At 41.2% G+C, this 17,082-nt stretch overlaps 1 protein-coding gene and 1 non-coding gene across 4 annotated transcripts in view; both read left to right on the forward strand.

Annotated features, from left to right (window-relative positions):
* The window catches only part of Ctu1 (Cytosolic thiouridylase subunit 1), a 65,637-nt gene extending 50,525 nt beyond the window's left edge, over positions 1–15,112 (forward strand). For all 3 annotated transcript variants that reach the window (XM_065446138.2, XM_065446137.2, XM_065446135.2), the window contains 2 exons: positions 9,465–9,501; positions 14,523–15,112. In XM_065446138.2, the coding sequence (XP_065302210.2) occupies positions 9,465–9,501; positions 14,523–14,624 (139 nt within the window). In that variant the 3' untranslated portion in view covers positions 14,625–15,112. The remainder of the gene's footprint in view (positions 1–9,464; positions 9,502–14,522) is intronic.
* On the forward strand, positions 778–852 carry TRNAS-GGA (transfer RNA serine (anticodon GGA)). The gene has a single exon. It is a non-coding gene; the product is annotated as a tRNA-Ser (tRNA).
* Positions 15,113–17,082: the final 1,970 nt, after the last annotated feature.

The raw sequence follows: 17,082 nt of genomic DNA on the forward strand, positions 1-17,082 counted from the left end.
CAGTTTCGCAGCAACATCAATCGCCCTATAAATTACCATAATAAAGACCAATAAAATTTTGGACACCTTACAGAGTGCCATTTGATAATTTGGACTCTCCCTGCACGACCCTGTCATAGTCTGGCTCTGACAGGAGCAGTAAAAACTATGTTTTCGTTTTGGTGCGTCACCAGCGAATCACAAGCCTAGCATATCCAGTAGCCTTCAACTGCATCCAAACCACAAAGCAAACACGGCTACACTCAATTCTTTATGCATAGCATAGCATAAAAATTCATCCCGGACCAGGACGAATTTTTCTTCAACTATGAAGCGTTTCTTTCGAGGAACCCGTATGGGTTTCCTTTGTAGCAATTGCTACGTACGGGTGGATGTCTGATTTTCCCTTTATTCATTACTTCTCTCCACCTTGCTAGTTTCCGCAGAACTACTACGTCAAACACTTGCCTTTGCTTCGTGTTGTCGACAAATTCGACTTCGCCTTGCCATCTGCTAGCCGCCTGGTTAGCTCAAATGGTAGAGCAGCTGCCCCGGAAAGGCGGTGGTCCCGGGTTCGAGTCCCGGACCAGGACGAATTTTTCTTCAACTATGAAGCGTTTCTTTCGAGGAACCCGTATGGGTTTCCTTTGTAGCAATTGCTACGTACGGGTGGATCTGATTTTCCCGTTATTCATTACTTCTCTCCACCTTGCGAGTTTCCGCAGAACTACTACGTCAAACACTTGCCTTTGCTTCGTGTTGTCGACAAATTCGACTTCGCCCTGCCATCTGCCAGCCGCCTGGTTAGCTCAGATGGTAGAGCGGCTGCCCTGGAAAGGCGGTGGTCCCGGGTTCGAGTCCCGGACCAGGACGAATTTTTCTTCAACTGTGAAGCGTTTCTTTCGAGGAACCTGTTTGGGTTCCCTTTGTATCAATTGCTACGTATGGGTGGATGTCTGATTTTCCCCTTAATTCATTACTTCTCTCCACCTTGCGGGTTTCCACAGAACTACTACGTCAAACACTTGCCTTTGCTTCGTGTTGTTGACAAATTCGACTTTGCCCTGCCATCTGCCAGCCGCCTGGTTAGCTCAGATGGTAGAGCGGCGGCCCCGGAAAGGCAGTGGTCCCGGGTTCGAGTCCCGGACCAGGACGAATTTTTCTTCAACTATGAAGCGTTTCTTTCGAGGAACCCGTTTGGGTTTCCTTTGTATCAATTGCTACGTACGGGTGGATGTTTTCCCTTATTTTCCCTTTATTCATAGCATACCTATATATCGGAGTTAAGAGGGGGTATGACGTATAGTGCTGCACCTCAATAAGCTTTGCAGAAGGTGACAGTATGGTAATAGGACAACAATTGTTTAACATCATTTTGTCTCCTTTTTTAAATATTTATAGTATAGTCTTGGATACCTTGAACTTTGATGCAAGTGTAACAATCTTAACTGTGTAAGATCTTAACAATTATATGCAAAAGCAGCTCATTTAACAAACATGATAGTCTTTTTAGAAAAGGCACTGAAAAAACATCTTTTCCAGTAGAACTTGCATCTTTAATGACTGAATTAACTTGTTTACTTCGAGAACTAGATGTTGTAAAAAAAAATTCAGGAATGCAGATTTTTCATGATGGCAGTGCAGTCAGATGAAGGTTGTATGTTTGATGAATGCAGAAAGGCAGCCGTGTCTGCAAAGTGTTTGTTAAAAGCGTCGCAAATATTGACAGGATTTGTAGTTGTGGTATTGGCGATGCATAATCCGACATTTTTCTTTGAGTGCTATTGTTGCTATTACGACTGATGCTCGTATTTTTCATATAACACATGAATGTCCGTTTGTTTGCCTGATCTTTGAGTGAAAGAAGTTTTGTTTAGAAATATAAAGTAGCCTATTAGGAGTATTGCTGTAGCTTTTATCTCTAGCCTCTGAATGCACATTGTGTGTTTAGTTCTTCAGTTTCTTGTACATGTTATTTTAATTATTTTAGCTGATTGCACCAGGCCAGTAGTCACCCAAGATTTATGTTTTGGCAAAGCAGGATCCAACCACAAATGGATCATACCAAAGGAAGGTAATGATTATTATATGTGAAAGAGAGGGTAGTATAGTGAAAATTTACAAAGCAAGTAAAGGAACTTTTACTTAATAATACAGAGGTACACAGGAAGATGGAAACTAGAACTGAGGTGCAGAGGATGTCCAGCGAAGCTGTTTAAAACCATCATTGCAACATCTGAGGGGTTATGCAATGCCTTTTTGCTCAATTCCTCCTCCCGCACATTATTCAGCCACAGGAGAATGCGGACATGCGGACTTCCCCTGTGCTGGAACTCCACGGCAGTACAACCAGTGGCAGCATGCCACTGCTACTCATATTGCCATTTTCTTTGCCGCCCCTCGTATTTACACTGCGCCTCGGGAGTCCTAACTGTGCATTGTCTACCCATAGTAGTGCTGCAGCAACAATGAAATCAGCTGCTAGGCTGGTTCTTTTATATATGACAGGCTAGTGACGTCACTCCCCATGTCGCAAGCTGCCGTTGCCACGACAGCTTGCATAATCAACAGTAATCTTTACCGGGGAAGGTATGCAGGGAGTGCTACATGCTTTGCATTTTTAGCAGTAGCACCGTATCACCAATTATGTGGTTTGGATGCTTGTTCTGTGCTTGTTCTTTATTGAAACGAATGTTGTGCTGCATGTTGTATGCACTTTTCACTTCAGTCGCTGAAGGATTTTTCTGTGAGAACGACGCTGCAAAAAATCTCGACCAACTAGAGGCTAAGAGCTTCGCTGTAAAGTAAACAATAAACAGTCCTCCGTAAAAGCTCTGTTAGCATGCATGCACTCAGCGATACTGAAGTGGGACTTACAACCGTCCAACAGTAACTGTGTTTCACTTACCATGGAATATGTTTTTTATTGCGAACTCAGGGCTGCGAAAATGTTTCTTGTGAACTTTCATGCTTTCAGTCTTGTTGAAAATAAGCTACTGCTTTTCAAGAAGCCTAATGACCTAGAAATTTCTATAATTTTATAATTCCTGCAAACTGACCGCAGCATGAATAAAAAAATAATTTCCTCCTCATCTTCTCTTACAAGGTGAATAATTCGACCATTCCGAGCGTAACAGGGGCCAAGTACCTCGGCATTCACTTCTCAAGTGATCTTACTTGGCAGGATCACATTGTAGAGATTGCCGCGAAAAGCAATAACAAACTAATCTTCTTGGCTCGAAATTTTCACCCCTGTCCTCTGGCAACCAAGAAGTTATTATACACGATGTACATAAGGCCTATTCTTGAATACGCATGCACGATATGGGACTCTTATCAGGACAACCTTAAATACATCGTAGAGCGCGTACAAAACTCAGTGGCACGTTTTATCACTGGGAGCTATCGCAGATCTAGTAGCATCACAGAAATGAAAATACGCCTAGAGCTTTCGACGTTAGCCGAACGCCGGCGATGCTTGCGTCTCAAATTTTTTCGTAAGATCTTTTACAACAATACTGGCATTGATAAATCAAAATACATGCTTAACCCGCATTACGTATCCCATCGTCGTGAACACGCATTAAAAGTAAGGCCAATGAAGTCAAGAACGAACTTGTTAAAATATTCTTTTTTCCCAAAAACCATCAATGAATGGAATGCTCTGCCTGAGGACACCGTTTCTAAAACATCAAATTCAACCTTCTTCAATGAACTGCTTGACATGTGATCAGTTCGTATGTTTTGATGTTTCTTTTTCTTTCTTTTTCTTTCACGTTTGCTTGCTTGCTATATATATTTATGAATGTATATGTGTTGATATATTCATGTATGCCAATGTATGTGTATGCATCTACATTCAGATTCAGATTTATTGGTTCCAAAAAAAATAAGTAATTACATGACAAATATACAGACGAGAGTCCCAAAGTGAAAGAACTGTAGTGGGACCCTCGGTTAATAATAACAACATTGATGGTGATATCAATAGTCAGCAAATTAGTGTATTATAAACAACATCTACAGATCAAATACATCATTAGACATGTCATTTACAATCAAACACGAAAAAGCATGTTATAAAAGAAAGTTGGAAAAAGCATAGATGAAATACAAGAAATGACATGCGAGATAAAAGTCAAAGGTACACCGCCAGATCGTAGTTAAGTTATCGCAGGAAATGATGCTTAAGGTGATTTTTAAAAATTGCAAGAGAAGTACAGGATTTTATGTTTGATGGTAATTCATTCCAAAGAGAAATTGCAGTGAAGGAAGATGTATTTATGCCGTAATTGGTATGAACCATGGGTAACAAGAAATTGTTGTTAGCCGCAAATCTGGTCATATTTTTATTGTGCAGAAGGTCAGTTGCAATGAACGGAAACGTAAGGTTATTATGAAACAGCTTGTGGAGTAAGATGAGTATGGTAAACTGGAATAAACTATTAATAGGCAAGATATTATACGCACGAAATAACAAAGAGGCATTGGATTGCATGGAGCTAGAAGTGATAATGCGTATTGACTGATTTTGGATATGTTGAATTGATGATAAGTGACAAGCATACGTGTTGCCCCATGAAACAATGCCGTAATTAATGTGACTATGAATGAATGCATAATACAATGCTAGCAGAGCCTCACGAGAAAAAAAAGGGCGAGCTTTGATTAATGCATGTATACTAAACGCCATCTTGTGCTTGAGATGTTGGAAGTGAGAACAAAATGTCAGGTTAGGGTCAAGCTTTATGTATGCCAAGAAAAGTGACATCGGTGCTAACGGCAATTGAATGAATTCCAAGCTTTACTTCAGGAATAGAAGCTAAGGTCCTTTGAGCACTTTTAAATAACATATATTTGGTTTTTAAAAGATAAAGAACTAAGTAATTGTTGCTACACCATTTTATAATGTTACTTAATGCAATATTTAACTTAGAAGTAAGAGTAGCAACAGATGTGTCAGATGAAGATATGGTTGTGTCATCTGCGTATAAAATGCAATGCACGTAGTTGGTAGAGTTAAGAGAATCCGGAAGATCATTAATATATAAAAGGAAAAGCAAAGGGCCCAGAACTGATCCCTGTGGTACACCTTGGTTAATACATTTTGTTACTGAGAAAGTATTTGCTGCATGTACTGTGTATGGCCGGTCAAGTAAATAATTTTTTTAAGAATGTTAGCGCAGGACCGGTTATACCATAAGAGTCAAGTTTATTAAACAGGACTTGATGGTTAACCGTGTCATAAGCTTTACTGAAGTCTAAAAATACAGATCCGACTAAGTTTCCCGAATCAATACATTTTTTATGTAGTCAGTTAGAGATAGAACAGCTAGATTCGTGGAACTTCCAGGGTGGAAACCAAATTTATAGTTCTTTAGCAATTTAAACTTTGTTAAGTAGTTATTAAGATGTTTAACAAATAATTTCTCCATGAGTTTACTAAGGCAGGAAAGAATTGCAATTGCTCAGTAATTATTAACTGTGTGTTTGTCGCCTTTTTTAAAAACAGGAATAATCTTGGCATTTTTTTGAAAATGAAGGGAATGCACCTTCTTTAAACATAAGGTTGACAATATTACAGAGCGTGTCGCAAACTAAATGTGCAACCAGTTTGAAATGCCTGGCACAAATATTGTCTAAGCCAGGCCCTGTATATTTAAGGTTAGCAATCGTGGAGCACACTTCATTTGATGTAGCTGGTAACAAGAAGAATGATTGTATCGTACGGCTCAAAGTATTATGCAACTGCGCATGTATGTTGTTATTAGTGTAAACAGAAGAAAAGTAGTCCAAAAAAGCATTAGCAATTTCGTTGGGCTCGGAAAGAGTGAGACCATTGTAATTTGTTTTGGTTATTGATGCATCAACAGACGATTTGTTAAGAAAAGAGTTCAATAACTGCCATTGCTCTTTGGGGTTATCCTTATTCTGATCAAATTTATTTTCGTAGTACCTTTTTTTCGCCTGTTTAAGTAAAACATTCAGTAATTTACAGTACCTACTATAGCATCTAGCTAGTCCAATATTAAAGGGCTGACGTTTAGTTTTCTTGTACATATTTTCCTTCTTTCTTAAACTTTCTAGAAGACCGTCCGTCATCCATGGGTTGCGCGGATATTTATACTTTTTCCCACATTTTACAGTGCGTGTGTTAGTCGAAATGGCCAACAAAAATAAAGTGCAGAATTTGTTTAGTGCTTCTTCGGGATCACACATAGAATTAATTGGCGACCATTCAGTTACACTGATCGCTTCAATAAAGGTATCTGCACTAAATACGGAAGTAAAGTAGCTATTATCGCTCTCATGTATTTCATCGTTAAATGTAAGAAAAACAGGAAAATGATCGGTTATGTCAGTATTAATAACCCCGGAGCAAGGCAATGGTGATATGTTAGATAACACGTGATCAATGAGCGTACTGCTCCCACGAGAGGCTACTCTAGTTGGGCAGTCAATGAGTGATTCAAAACCGAATCCAGCAATACAATCTGTGTAAGTTGTGTACGAGGTGATACGACTTTGCACCGCTGCACCACTATTACGACTTTGTGGTCCCGTAGCGCTCGTCACCCGTTTCGTGACAGAGCGTTGGTAGCGAAGACTCCGAGCCAGGCGTCGATGAGAATAACAAAAGGGACTTTATACACTATATACAGGTCATTATACAGGACATGAACGGGTCGGCACTGAGGCCGAGATCTCACAGCAAACGCGACTGTTCCCGCACGGCGACGTCCGGCGAAAACGCGTGACACATCTCACCCCAGTCGAGAGCGACACTGTACTCTCGGAGGGTCGGCGGATCCGGTTTTTCAAGCAGCGCGTCGCGGCTTTTATAATCCCCGAGGAACCATTGTCACTCAAACGGCCCAATACAAAGTCAGCACTCGGCGGTCGTCCGAGAGGTCCAACCAGCGACCGCGCTGGCCACCCGGTTCAAAGTTCGCGCGCGCGGTGACCCCCAGGAAAAGGGAGGTGCGGCGCCGGGCTGTCTGGCACTTGCTGACACGTCTGAACACGTTGCCTGCCGATGCTTCTCCCGCAGGACACCGCTGCCTGACGGCTCAGCATCTTGACTTTTCAAGGGAGAATTTGGGCGCTCGCAGGATAAATTCTGCATCTTGCAGATTCGGAATCCGGGCTTGTGGTAATGGCACAACAGAGGTAGCTTCAGTGTCAAGTAAATTAATATTAACATCACCTACAATCACCACATCCTTATTTTCAAAAGCTAGCTTGGACAATACTGCATCAAGAGAAAGCAGGAAATCGTTAAGGGAAGATGACGGTGAGCGATAAATGCAACCAAGGATCAAGTTCTTATTGTTATTAAGGAATGACCGGTCGACTTCTATCCACACTGACTCACAATGATTCACGTTAACTGCCAGATCAAATCTGCGAGCGTAGGTGACAGCTTGTGAAACAAAAATGGTGGCGCCACCATGACTGTTAGTTGGACGATGACAATACTCGGCTTGGTAAGATGGAAAACCGCTCATGTTGTTGTCGGAATCAGAAAGCCAAGTCTCCGATATGCAGATAAAAGTGAAGACATGGTGAAGTGAGGCAATGAAGTTATTAATTACATATATATTCTTACGAAGGCTACGAGCATTGAAGTGAATGAGTGATCGTTTATTTGCGGTAAGACGAGATTTTACGTCAGCGGGGTAGAGCAAGGCCATGAAAAAAAAAGGGAAAAAAGAAAAACAAATATTTGCAGTGAATCACGTAAAGATTCAAAGGTCGGACTCAGTGAAAATGCGATAAACCCTGTTATCATCAGTTTTGCGGGCTTTTATCTGGCAGTTTTCTGTCCATAAGTATTTCCACTTATTTTCTTTTTTGAGTGCTGGCGCTTTCGAGAACATCTTCTTGTTATCAATGGTCAACTGGTCATTTACATAGACAGGCGTGCTAGTGCCATCTGTGAAACCAATGTGGTCAGTGCAAAGCCTAGCTCTTCTTGCCTTCCTGATGAACTCATTTTTCTTATCGCGTGAGCAGAAGCGAGCAATGATGCTCTTTTCATTTGACTTAGAGGTTACACGGTGAGCCGTGTCGATATCAGCGGATAAGAAAGGGTACTCGATAGCATCGCCAATTTGCTTAAGAATGACTCCGCCGTCTTCACCCTGCGATGTAGGGATTCCCTTAATTTCCACATTATTCATTCTCGAATATTGCTCTAAATCAGCCACTCTTCTTTCGAGTGCTTCGTTACGTGACAAGAGCGCCTTGTTTGAAGTTACGAGTTCTTCCTGTTTTAGTTTTATCGTGTCTAGTTCCTTGTTCATGAACTGAACACTTTCACAGAGGGAAGCGTGCTCACCTAGTCCTACATTCTGTAGCTTGATGTTAATTCGTGACACTAAATCATCGATCAGTGTATCCAACTTCTCGTTCAGCACTGCTTCAAGAGATGCAATTTTTTTCGCCAGTTCCACTGTTGTAGGCATAGTGAAGTATGTACACTACGAACAGTGAAACAAGAAGTTTGGGCAGTAGTTGCGGCAGAATTAACTTTTAGATAGTGTACAGAAGTAACAAACCAACCTGTTGGCAAGAATTTTCTTAGAAGGAGGACATGCTGTCGCAACTGTTGCCGCCAAGTGGAATCAGTGCCGTTGTGTGTGTCCTTATATGGTCCTCGTTGAAGTCACGTGCAGTCCGCGCAGACGCAGCAGGCAGTACAGAGCTCCGACGCTTGAAAGCACTCGCAGTGAGTGCAAGCGCACATGGAAATGAAACCACGGTGGCCACAGACGACGCAGGAACCAAGGACGAGCAGGAACACAGGCCACTGATTAACCTGTCGGCAAGAAGAATTTACTTAGAAGGAGGACATGCCGCCGCAACTGCTGCCACCAAATTGAATCAGTGCCGTTGTGTGCGTCCTTATATGGTCCTCGTTGAGAGAGAGAGAGAGAGAAAACATTTATTTATCATCAGTTTGGGCGACTTCCTCGCTAATCGCGTGCAGTCCGCGCAGACGCAGACTGCGTATTTAGAGTCATTTTCTTTCTTTTCTCTTTTTGTTTTGAGATAGTTATGCTGCCTACACTGCATTATTCGTCACCGTGTTTTTTGCTATGTAACCTTAATGACAACTGTTTCACATTTGTATTATTTCCCCCCCACTGTAATGCTCTCTGAGCGAATATGGGGCTGTATAATAAATAAATAATAAATAAACAAACTCCTGATAATAAGTTACTACTTTATATTATTTCGTTATCTGACCGTTACGTTCAGACAAGACAGAGAAACTTACAGGAGGATGGAGGCCTGAATTTATTAACAGTGCACAAACGAGAAAAGTGTCAGTCCAGAGGCAACATATTGACAAGGAGACTTGTCTTCATCAAGGCAAAACTTTTGCTGAGACACGAGCTCCCAGCTTAGTAATTCCTGTATTCACCCACTGTTAATGTGCTTATATTTATGACAATTTATTCTCCACTACTTTCTTCCAGATTGGGAGTTGGTAAAAGCTCTAAAGACAAGGCAAAGGTAAGCTAAAATGAATGTTAAAAAATTTATGTACCAGGTAAAACCTGTTTTCATTTACATATATATTTACAGTACTGCTAGCCTCCACGTGAGGCTGTAAGCAGGAGTGGGTGACATAAAAAACAATAAAGTGTTCATGCATAAAAGAAATCAAGACACAATAAGCGTATTACACAAACCGGCAAGAAATTAAGAAATGCACTCACAAGAAACACCTACTACAAAGTCCTGTAAAGAAAAAAAAAAGAAAGAACAAATAAAGCACATGCGCAGCATTTGAAACATTGGTCATTACAACTGGTTGCAAAAATGATTACAACTGAAGTGCTTGTACACTGCTTGTACACTGCAGTGTACACCAGTGTACACTGCTTATACATTGGCTCTATGTGTGTGCGTTTGTGTATACCAAGTTTGTTGTGGAATATCAAGTGCATGTACTTTGATCGGTCACGTTGGCGCCGCTTCTGTGAACAATCTAGACCTGCTTGTTTTACCAGAGAACTCGTAGAAGTACGCCAACTATATAAACGGTATACAAACCTAACTGCTTTCTTTTGAGCAGGTTCTAGCTTGTTTATGCTGCCTCGAGTGTACGGACCACTAACAATTTATACATATTCTATTACAGAGTGAACTAAAGCTTTATATGTATTACTTTAACCTCATGTGTGCACTGTTGCAGGGTTTTTAGGTAACCAAGTTTCCGCATGGCCCTCTTCACAACTTCCGATATGTGCTCATTTCACCTTGGATCTGATGTTATAATGGCACCCAGATATTTATAGCTGTTTACCATTGTGAGAGGGTTGTCACCTATGCAGTATGAGAAATTTAACAGTTGTCGTTTCCGTGTGATTGACATCGCAACTGATTTCTTTATGTTTATTGTAACTTGCCAGTCTGAGCACCATGTTGCAATCGTTGCTAATATTAAGTACAGCCTGGTCGCTGAAATTGTTATCAGATAAAAAAAGGTTACTCAGACACGTTATGCTTGAATAACAGTCTCAAGGGCATTGGGTCCATTCTAGGGAACTGAAGTGAGATTGGAGGAATGAGTCTAAAAAAGAATGGCACTCGAAATACAATAATGTTTATCAGCAAAGTTCGATTCCTTAGAGACGTTTTACGAATATGGTGGTTGTTTGAACACGTAAGTAGGTGACGCTGGATGGTGATTTTTCTAACGACATTTGCCTGGCTTGAATGCAGCCTTATATGACCAGAGAAAAAATTCAGATCTTCCTGAGATGTGGGTGGTGAGGAATTAATTTGCACACTCTAGGTGCAAACACGGAAGTGCCTCGTTTCTACAGCTGTCGCCATTTTTCTTAAGGTGGTCATAGGGTAACAGATTAAAGGGGCACTACACACAAAAAAATAATTTGATGTGCATTAATGGCCTTAGTGAGATTAGAAGAACTGGTGAGGCTTATACATTGCTGAATAACGGACATGTCCCCTGGTATAGAGGTCTTCTAGATAAGAAGCAATGCGGGGTAGGATTCTTAATCCATAAGGACATAGCGGGCAACATTGACGAATTCTACAGCATTAATGAGAGGGCAGTAGATCAGTTTTGTGAAGATGTTGAATTAGCGATGAGAAAAGTGCAAACTCAGTATGCTGTAGTAATGGGCGACTTCAATGCAAAAGTGGAGAAGAAGCAGGCTGGTGAACAAGCAATTGGCAACTACGGCATCGATTCTAGGAACGCAAGAAGAGAGATGCTGGTAGAATTCGCAGAAAGGAATAAGCTTTGAATAATGAACACCTTTTTCAGGAAGTGTAGCAACAGAAAGTGGACCTGGAAAAGCCCTAATGGTGAAACAAGAAATGAAATTGACTTCATGCTCTCTGCTGATCCCAGCATAGTGCAGGATGTAGAAGTGATAGGTAGGGTAAAATGCAGTGATCATAGGTAAGTGAGGGCTAGGATTCACCTCAATTTGAAGAGAGAAAGAGTAAAATTGGTCAAGAAGAAACAGGTCAACCTAGAGACAGTAAGGGTAAAAGCAGACAAATTCAGGCTGGTACTTGCAAACAAATGTGCAGCCTTAGAACAGGGAGATGATGATAACATAGAGCTAATGAATGAAATCGTAACTAGGCTGGCTTCAGAGGCAGCAGTTGAAGTGGGAGGCAAGGCACCAAGGCATCCTGTAGGCAAGCTCTCCCAAGTAACAAAGGACCTAATAAAGAAACGACAAAAAAAATGAAAGTGTCCAACTTGAGATAGAATTCGTGGAACTGTCAAAACTGATCAACAAGGCGAAAATAAGTTATACTTGAAACTATAACGTAAGAAAGTCTGAAGAAGCCGTAAGAAATGGACGCAGCAGTGAGAAAGAAACGTGGCATATGACAAACCAAGGTGTATGCACTAAAAGATAAGCAGGATAATGTCATCAGCAATCTCGAAGATATAGTAAAAGCAGCGGAAGAATTCTGTACAGTACCCAGAGGAGTCACGATACCTCAATTAAAAGCAGTAATGAACAGGATACAGAAACTCCTCCTATAACTAGCGATGAGGTCAGAAGGGCCTTGCAAGACATGAAACAAGGAAGAGCGGCAGGAGAAGATGGAATAACAGTTGATTTAATCAAAGATGGAGGAGACATAATACTTGGAAAAGATTTAATCAAAGATGGAGGAGACATGATGCTTGGAAAACTGGTGGCTCTTTGTACGAAGTGTCTATCGACTGCAAAGGTCCCAGAAAACTGGAAGAATGCAAATATACTAATCCACAAAAAGGGAGACGTTAAAGAAGTGAAAAATTATAGGCCCATTAGCTTACTCCCAGTATTATATAAAATATTTACCAAAATAATCCCCAATAGAATAAGGGCAACACTGGACTTTAGTCAACCAAGGGAACAGGCTGGCGTCGGGAAGGGATACTCTACAATGGATCGCATCCATGTCATTAATCAGGTTATCAAGAAATCCGCAGAGTATAATAAGCCTCTCTATATGGCTTTCATAGATTACGAAAAGGCATTTGATTCAGTAGAGATAGCAGCAGTCACAGAGGCATTACGCAATCAAGGAGTACAGAACGCTTACGCAAATACCTTGGGAAATATCTACAGAGGTTCCACAAGTACCTTAATTCTACATAAGAAAAGCAGCAAGATACCTATAAAGAAAGGGGTCAGAAAGGGAGACACAATCTCTCCAGTGCTATTTATTCACTATGTGCTTGGAAGAAGTATTCAAGCTATTAAACTGAGAAGGCTTAGGAGTAAGGATCGATGGCGAATATCTCAGCAACCTTCGGTTTGCCGATAACATTGTTCTATTCAGCAACAATGCAGACAAGTTACAACAAATGATTGAGGACCTTAACAGAGAGAGTGTGAGAGTGGGATTGAAGATTAATATGCAGAAGACAAAGATAATGATAAATATCCGGCAAACGAACAAGAGTTCAGGATCGCCAGTCGGCCTCTAGAATCTGTGAAAGAGTTTGTTTACCTAGGTCAATTAGTAACAAGGAACCCTGATCATGAGAAAGAAATTCACAGAAGAATAAAAATGGGTTGCTTTGCATAACGCAGACATTGCCAGCTCCTGACTGGAAGCTTACCATTATCATTGAAAAAGACAGTGTACTATCAGTGCATTTTACCAGTGCTGACATATGGAGCAAAGACTTGGAGATTGACAAAGAAGCCTGAGAACAAGGACCACACTAAGAGCGATAGAAGGAAGATTGCTAGGCATAACGTTAAGAGACAGAAAGAGAGCGGTTTGGATCAGAGAGCAAGCGGGTATAGATGATGTTCTAATTGACATCAAGAGAAAAAAAATGGAGCTGGGCAGGTCATGTAATGTGCAGGTTAGATAACCGTTATACCATTATGGTTACATAATGGGTACCAAGAAAAGGGAAACGCAGTTGAGGACGGCAGAAGACAAGGTAGAGCGATAAAATTAGGAAATTCGTGGACACTCGTTGGAATCGGTTGGCGCAGGACAGGGGTAATTGGAGATCACAGGGAGAGGCCTTCGTTCTTCAGTGGACGGACATAAAACAGGGTGATGATGATGATGATGAGTCTGTTATGTTTCTGCGGTACCAAAAGTGCCACTCTTACTGGGAAAAGAGGCTTGCCAAGCCAGAAAACATATAAAAGCTATGTAGCATTCTTTAAGAAGCCAAAAATTGTACTTCACGAATTTTGTAAGTAGTATTTACTGGGCCACGATGGTCCAAATGCAAAAATGTACTTTAACATTTATGACGTCACACTGACATACCAGTGCTTGCGAAATTTAAATGATAATAAGCCTGACATTAATTCTGTTCTAGTAATGAACTTCTTACCACAAAATTAATTAACATGGAGTTTTGAAAAATGCTTTATTAGTCTGACCTGGCTTAACATTTCTCTTCCGTGTCCCTTTAATATGGGACTTGAGGCTCATTGAGGCTATTTGGGTGGTTAAGTTGATTGCCTGTTGAAACAGAAACTGCAGTTCTGCCAGAGAGCACATGAGGTAATGTCTCAGGACAACATTCATTTGGGCTAGATGGTGCATACTGGAATTAGGAAGGAACAGCGCCAACTAAGACAATCATGAGAGGGAGAACGACGCAGGACAAGCACCAACGCTTGTCCTGTGGCGTTCTCCTTCTCGTGATCATCTTAGTTGGCGCTGTTCCTTCGTAATTCGAGATAACGTCAACAGGAACTAAAAGGAATGTAAATCACTACAGCTGAAAAAGAAAAAGAAATGTTACATTCACATCTAGTTTATTTAATTGTTGTGATATTCCTGTCATAACAATTATATGCTGTTTGCATGCTGCAGAGAGCTCTGATAACATAATAACTAAGAAAGCCATTGTTAGCACCATGCCAAAATGAATACTGAGCTGTTTCAGCATAAAAATAAAGAATGCTAAATTGTGTATTTCTGTGGCATTTGTTGAATCTGCTCTTTGTGATTGGGTGTGTGAAAGCACAAGTTATAATGAAGACTTCTATTTCTTTTTTTTTTTCCAGTTTGCAGAACTGCAAGCACCCAATTTGCAACACTCAGTATCCCACGTTTCTGGAGCCATGTCATCATCATCGGCTCGCCATAATGCTTCATTAGAGTGGTGACTCCAAGTGCAAATGTCACCATACATTCTTGCTGTGTGATAATACGACTCTGTATTCTTGGCCTACCCTGACTATTCTGTACCTATTTCTATAAGCCAGGTATTCTCACTAGTTCTCTTATGAATTAAAGGAGCACTGACATCACTTTGTTTATCCTTTTTCCTTTCTTTAATTAAAAGTCATCGATTTCGACATTTAATAGGATATACTGGCAAGTCTCAAAGCACCCTGTATAATTCATTATAACAGCTTTTCTACAACCACTTTCGGTTTCATTTCTCAGGAGGTGTAGGTGTCGTGATGTAATGACACAGAAAGTGGTCACAATGTTTGTTGTGTATAAAGCCTTCTGTGTAAATATCACGTGAGAGCTACTGCCATGTAAGGGACCCTAGGCCTCCACCAAGCTGCTGCGACAGCTTTTTGCCCAGGTGTCCCTCCAGTTCCTTTTGTTTCTGGTAAATAAAATTGACTGATTGATTGATTAATTGAGTATGTGCCTTCAAAGAATGGCTACGAAATGGCCCACACTATATTTTGCAAAGGGCAGTGCAAAGCTGTGCTAATGTGTGGAGCAGTTAACATTGGCACTGGAATTGCTTTATCTATATGATCTGATCAACCTTCATATGCTGACCTTTCTTCAAAGGTGACCGTAAACCTACTGAAAATCAATTATTTGTGTACGAGCCCTTCCAAATATTCGGACGGTGCCTGCAGGTCAATTCGCAGAAAAGCTCAGTACCTAACATATTTTTACTTTGCTATATAGTTTAAAATTTCAAAATTGATCACCATATACCGTGAAACTCCGTTAAACCGTAGTTGACCAGAGCTCGCAAAAAGTACGTACTAAATGGTAGTACTGCTTAACCAAAACAGAGTGAGATCGCCCACTCACATGTCAAAAACAGAACTCGGAGAGAGTGCAATGAAAGGGCAGAAACATGGCAATGTTTATTCACTTCACAAGACATAGTATTGTTATTTTCGTTTGAGGCCGTGGCAGCCCAGCAGTAACGACGGCGGTCTCAAACTTGCTGAAGATGCGAGCCAGCTTTTCAGCCAGCACTCTCTTCTCGGCGAAAACTCGCATGGCAGATTCCTCTTTAGTGTTGCATATTCTCCGTGCAAGGGTGCAGTAGAGCTGTAGAACTTGCTGGGCGCCTTTTTCATTGCGGGGAGCTGTTCTTGTCGCTATGATTGCATTTATGAGGCCGACCTAATGCGCAGCTTCTGCCACTGTCGGGCCTGAATCGCCCGTGCTGTTGCTTTCCGTGTTGTCCTCATCACTGTCGTTAGACGACACTTAGGCAACAGAGGCAACGATGGCAAAAAGTCGAACCTTGTAGCCAAGTAGACAAGTACACGTGTCAGTATAGACTGAGGCTGCACTGACCAGGTTGCCCCTGCGTCTACAACTGAGACAACGAACTTATCCCCACTATCATATCTGGCAGCATCAACAAAGAGGCACCTAGTTTGTGCTGATTGATTTTTTTTAAATGTACTTGGCTCTCACTAATCTTTACCCTCGTTGTGCACTGGGTGGATGTTTCGCGGGACAGGGTCGACTATATGCAGGATGCAAATTCTGGTTTCCCAGGCCAAGCTAACTTTGGTTGCTGGTTCATGTCTCGGCTGGATACCCACTTCTAAAATATTGATCCCTGGCTTAGTGGATGGTAGCCTCATTATTTGAGCCGCTGTGTGTGCTTCTATTAGCTCATCGATGGTGTTGAGAAGTCGTAGCTCCAGCGGCTTCTCGGTGCTCATGGACTGCGGAAGGCTGAGCACTTGCTTGAGGCTGGTTCTGATTAGGGAGTTGAGTTTGACCTTTTCCGCCTTACCCCAATTAAGATATGACACAATGTAGATAACATGACTTAGGAAAAATGCCTGATAAGCTCCGAGCAGATTGTCTTCTTTGAGACTGCCTCTTCGATTTGCGCAGACGCAGAAGTGCCAGTAAAGAAACCACTTGTACATCTCTTTCTGTTTTATCAACTGTGCACATTGTATTAAAGAGCTTTCACACATGAAATCAATTTCTTTAAGCTTGTATTTTTATCACGCTAACTAGTATGCAAGCAGCATTAAAATGTGGTTGGGAAAGTGGTTTATGCAGTGAAAGTGGATGAAGTGAGATTGTGCTTATCAACTTGGAGTACCACCAGTTACGTTCGTCATATTTTCTTAACACTAAAAAGGGACAACTAGAAAAGAACGTTTTACTATTACTAAGGTTTTGGTAAATAGTAAAGTGTTTGAAATCATGGTGTTCACTGCGGCATCCCTTATGGCACACACAAAACTTTTGTAGCAGACTAGGCATGCTGGTTTCCTTGTGTTGATATGAGGATCCCCTTTGGGGAAGGGGTGACAGCACATCCCACTATGGTCATTCCTTTAATCTTTATCAAAATATTTAATGTTTCATACACTAAGCTACCTTATT

The sequence above is a fragment of the Dermacentor albipictus genome, chromosome 4 (assembly GCF_038994185.2).
Source record: "Dermacentor albipictus isolate Rhodes 1998 colony chromosome 4, USDA_Dalb.pri_finalv2, whole genome shotgun sequence".
Lineage (NCBI taxonomy): Eukaryota > Metazoa > Arthropoda > Arachnida > Ixodida > Ixodidae > Dermacentor > Dermacentor albipictus.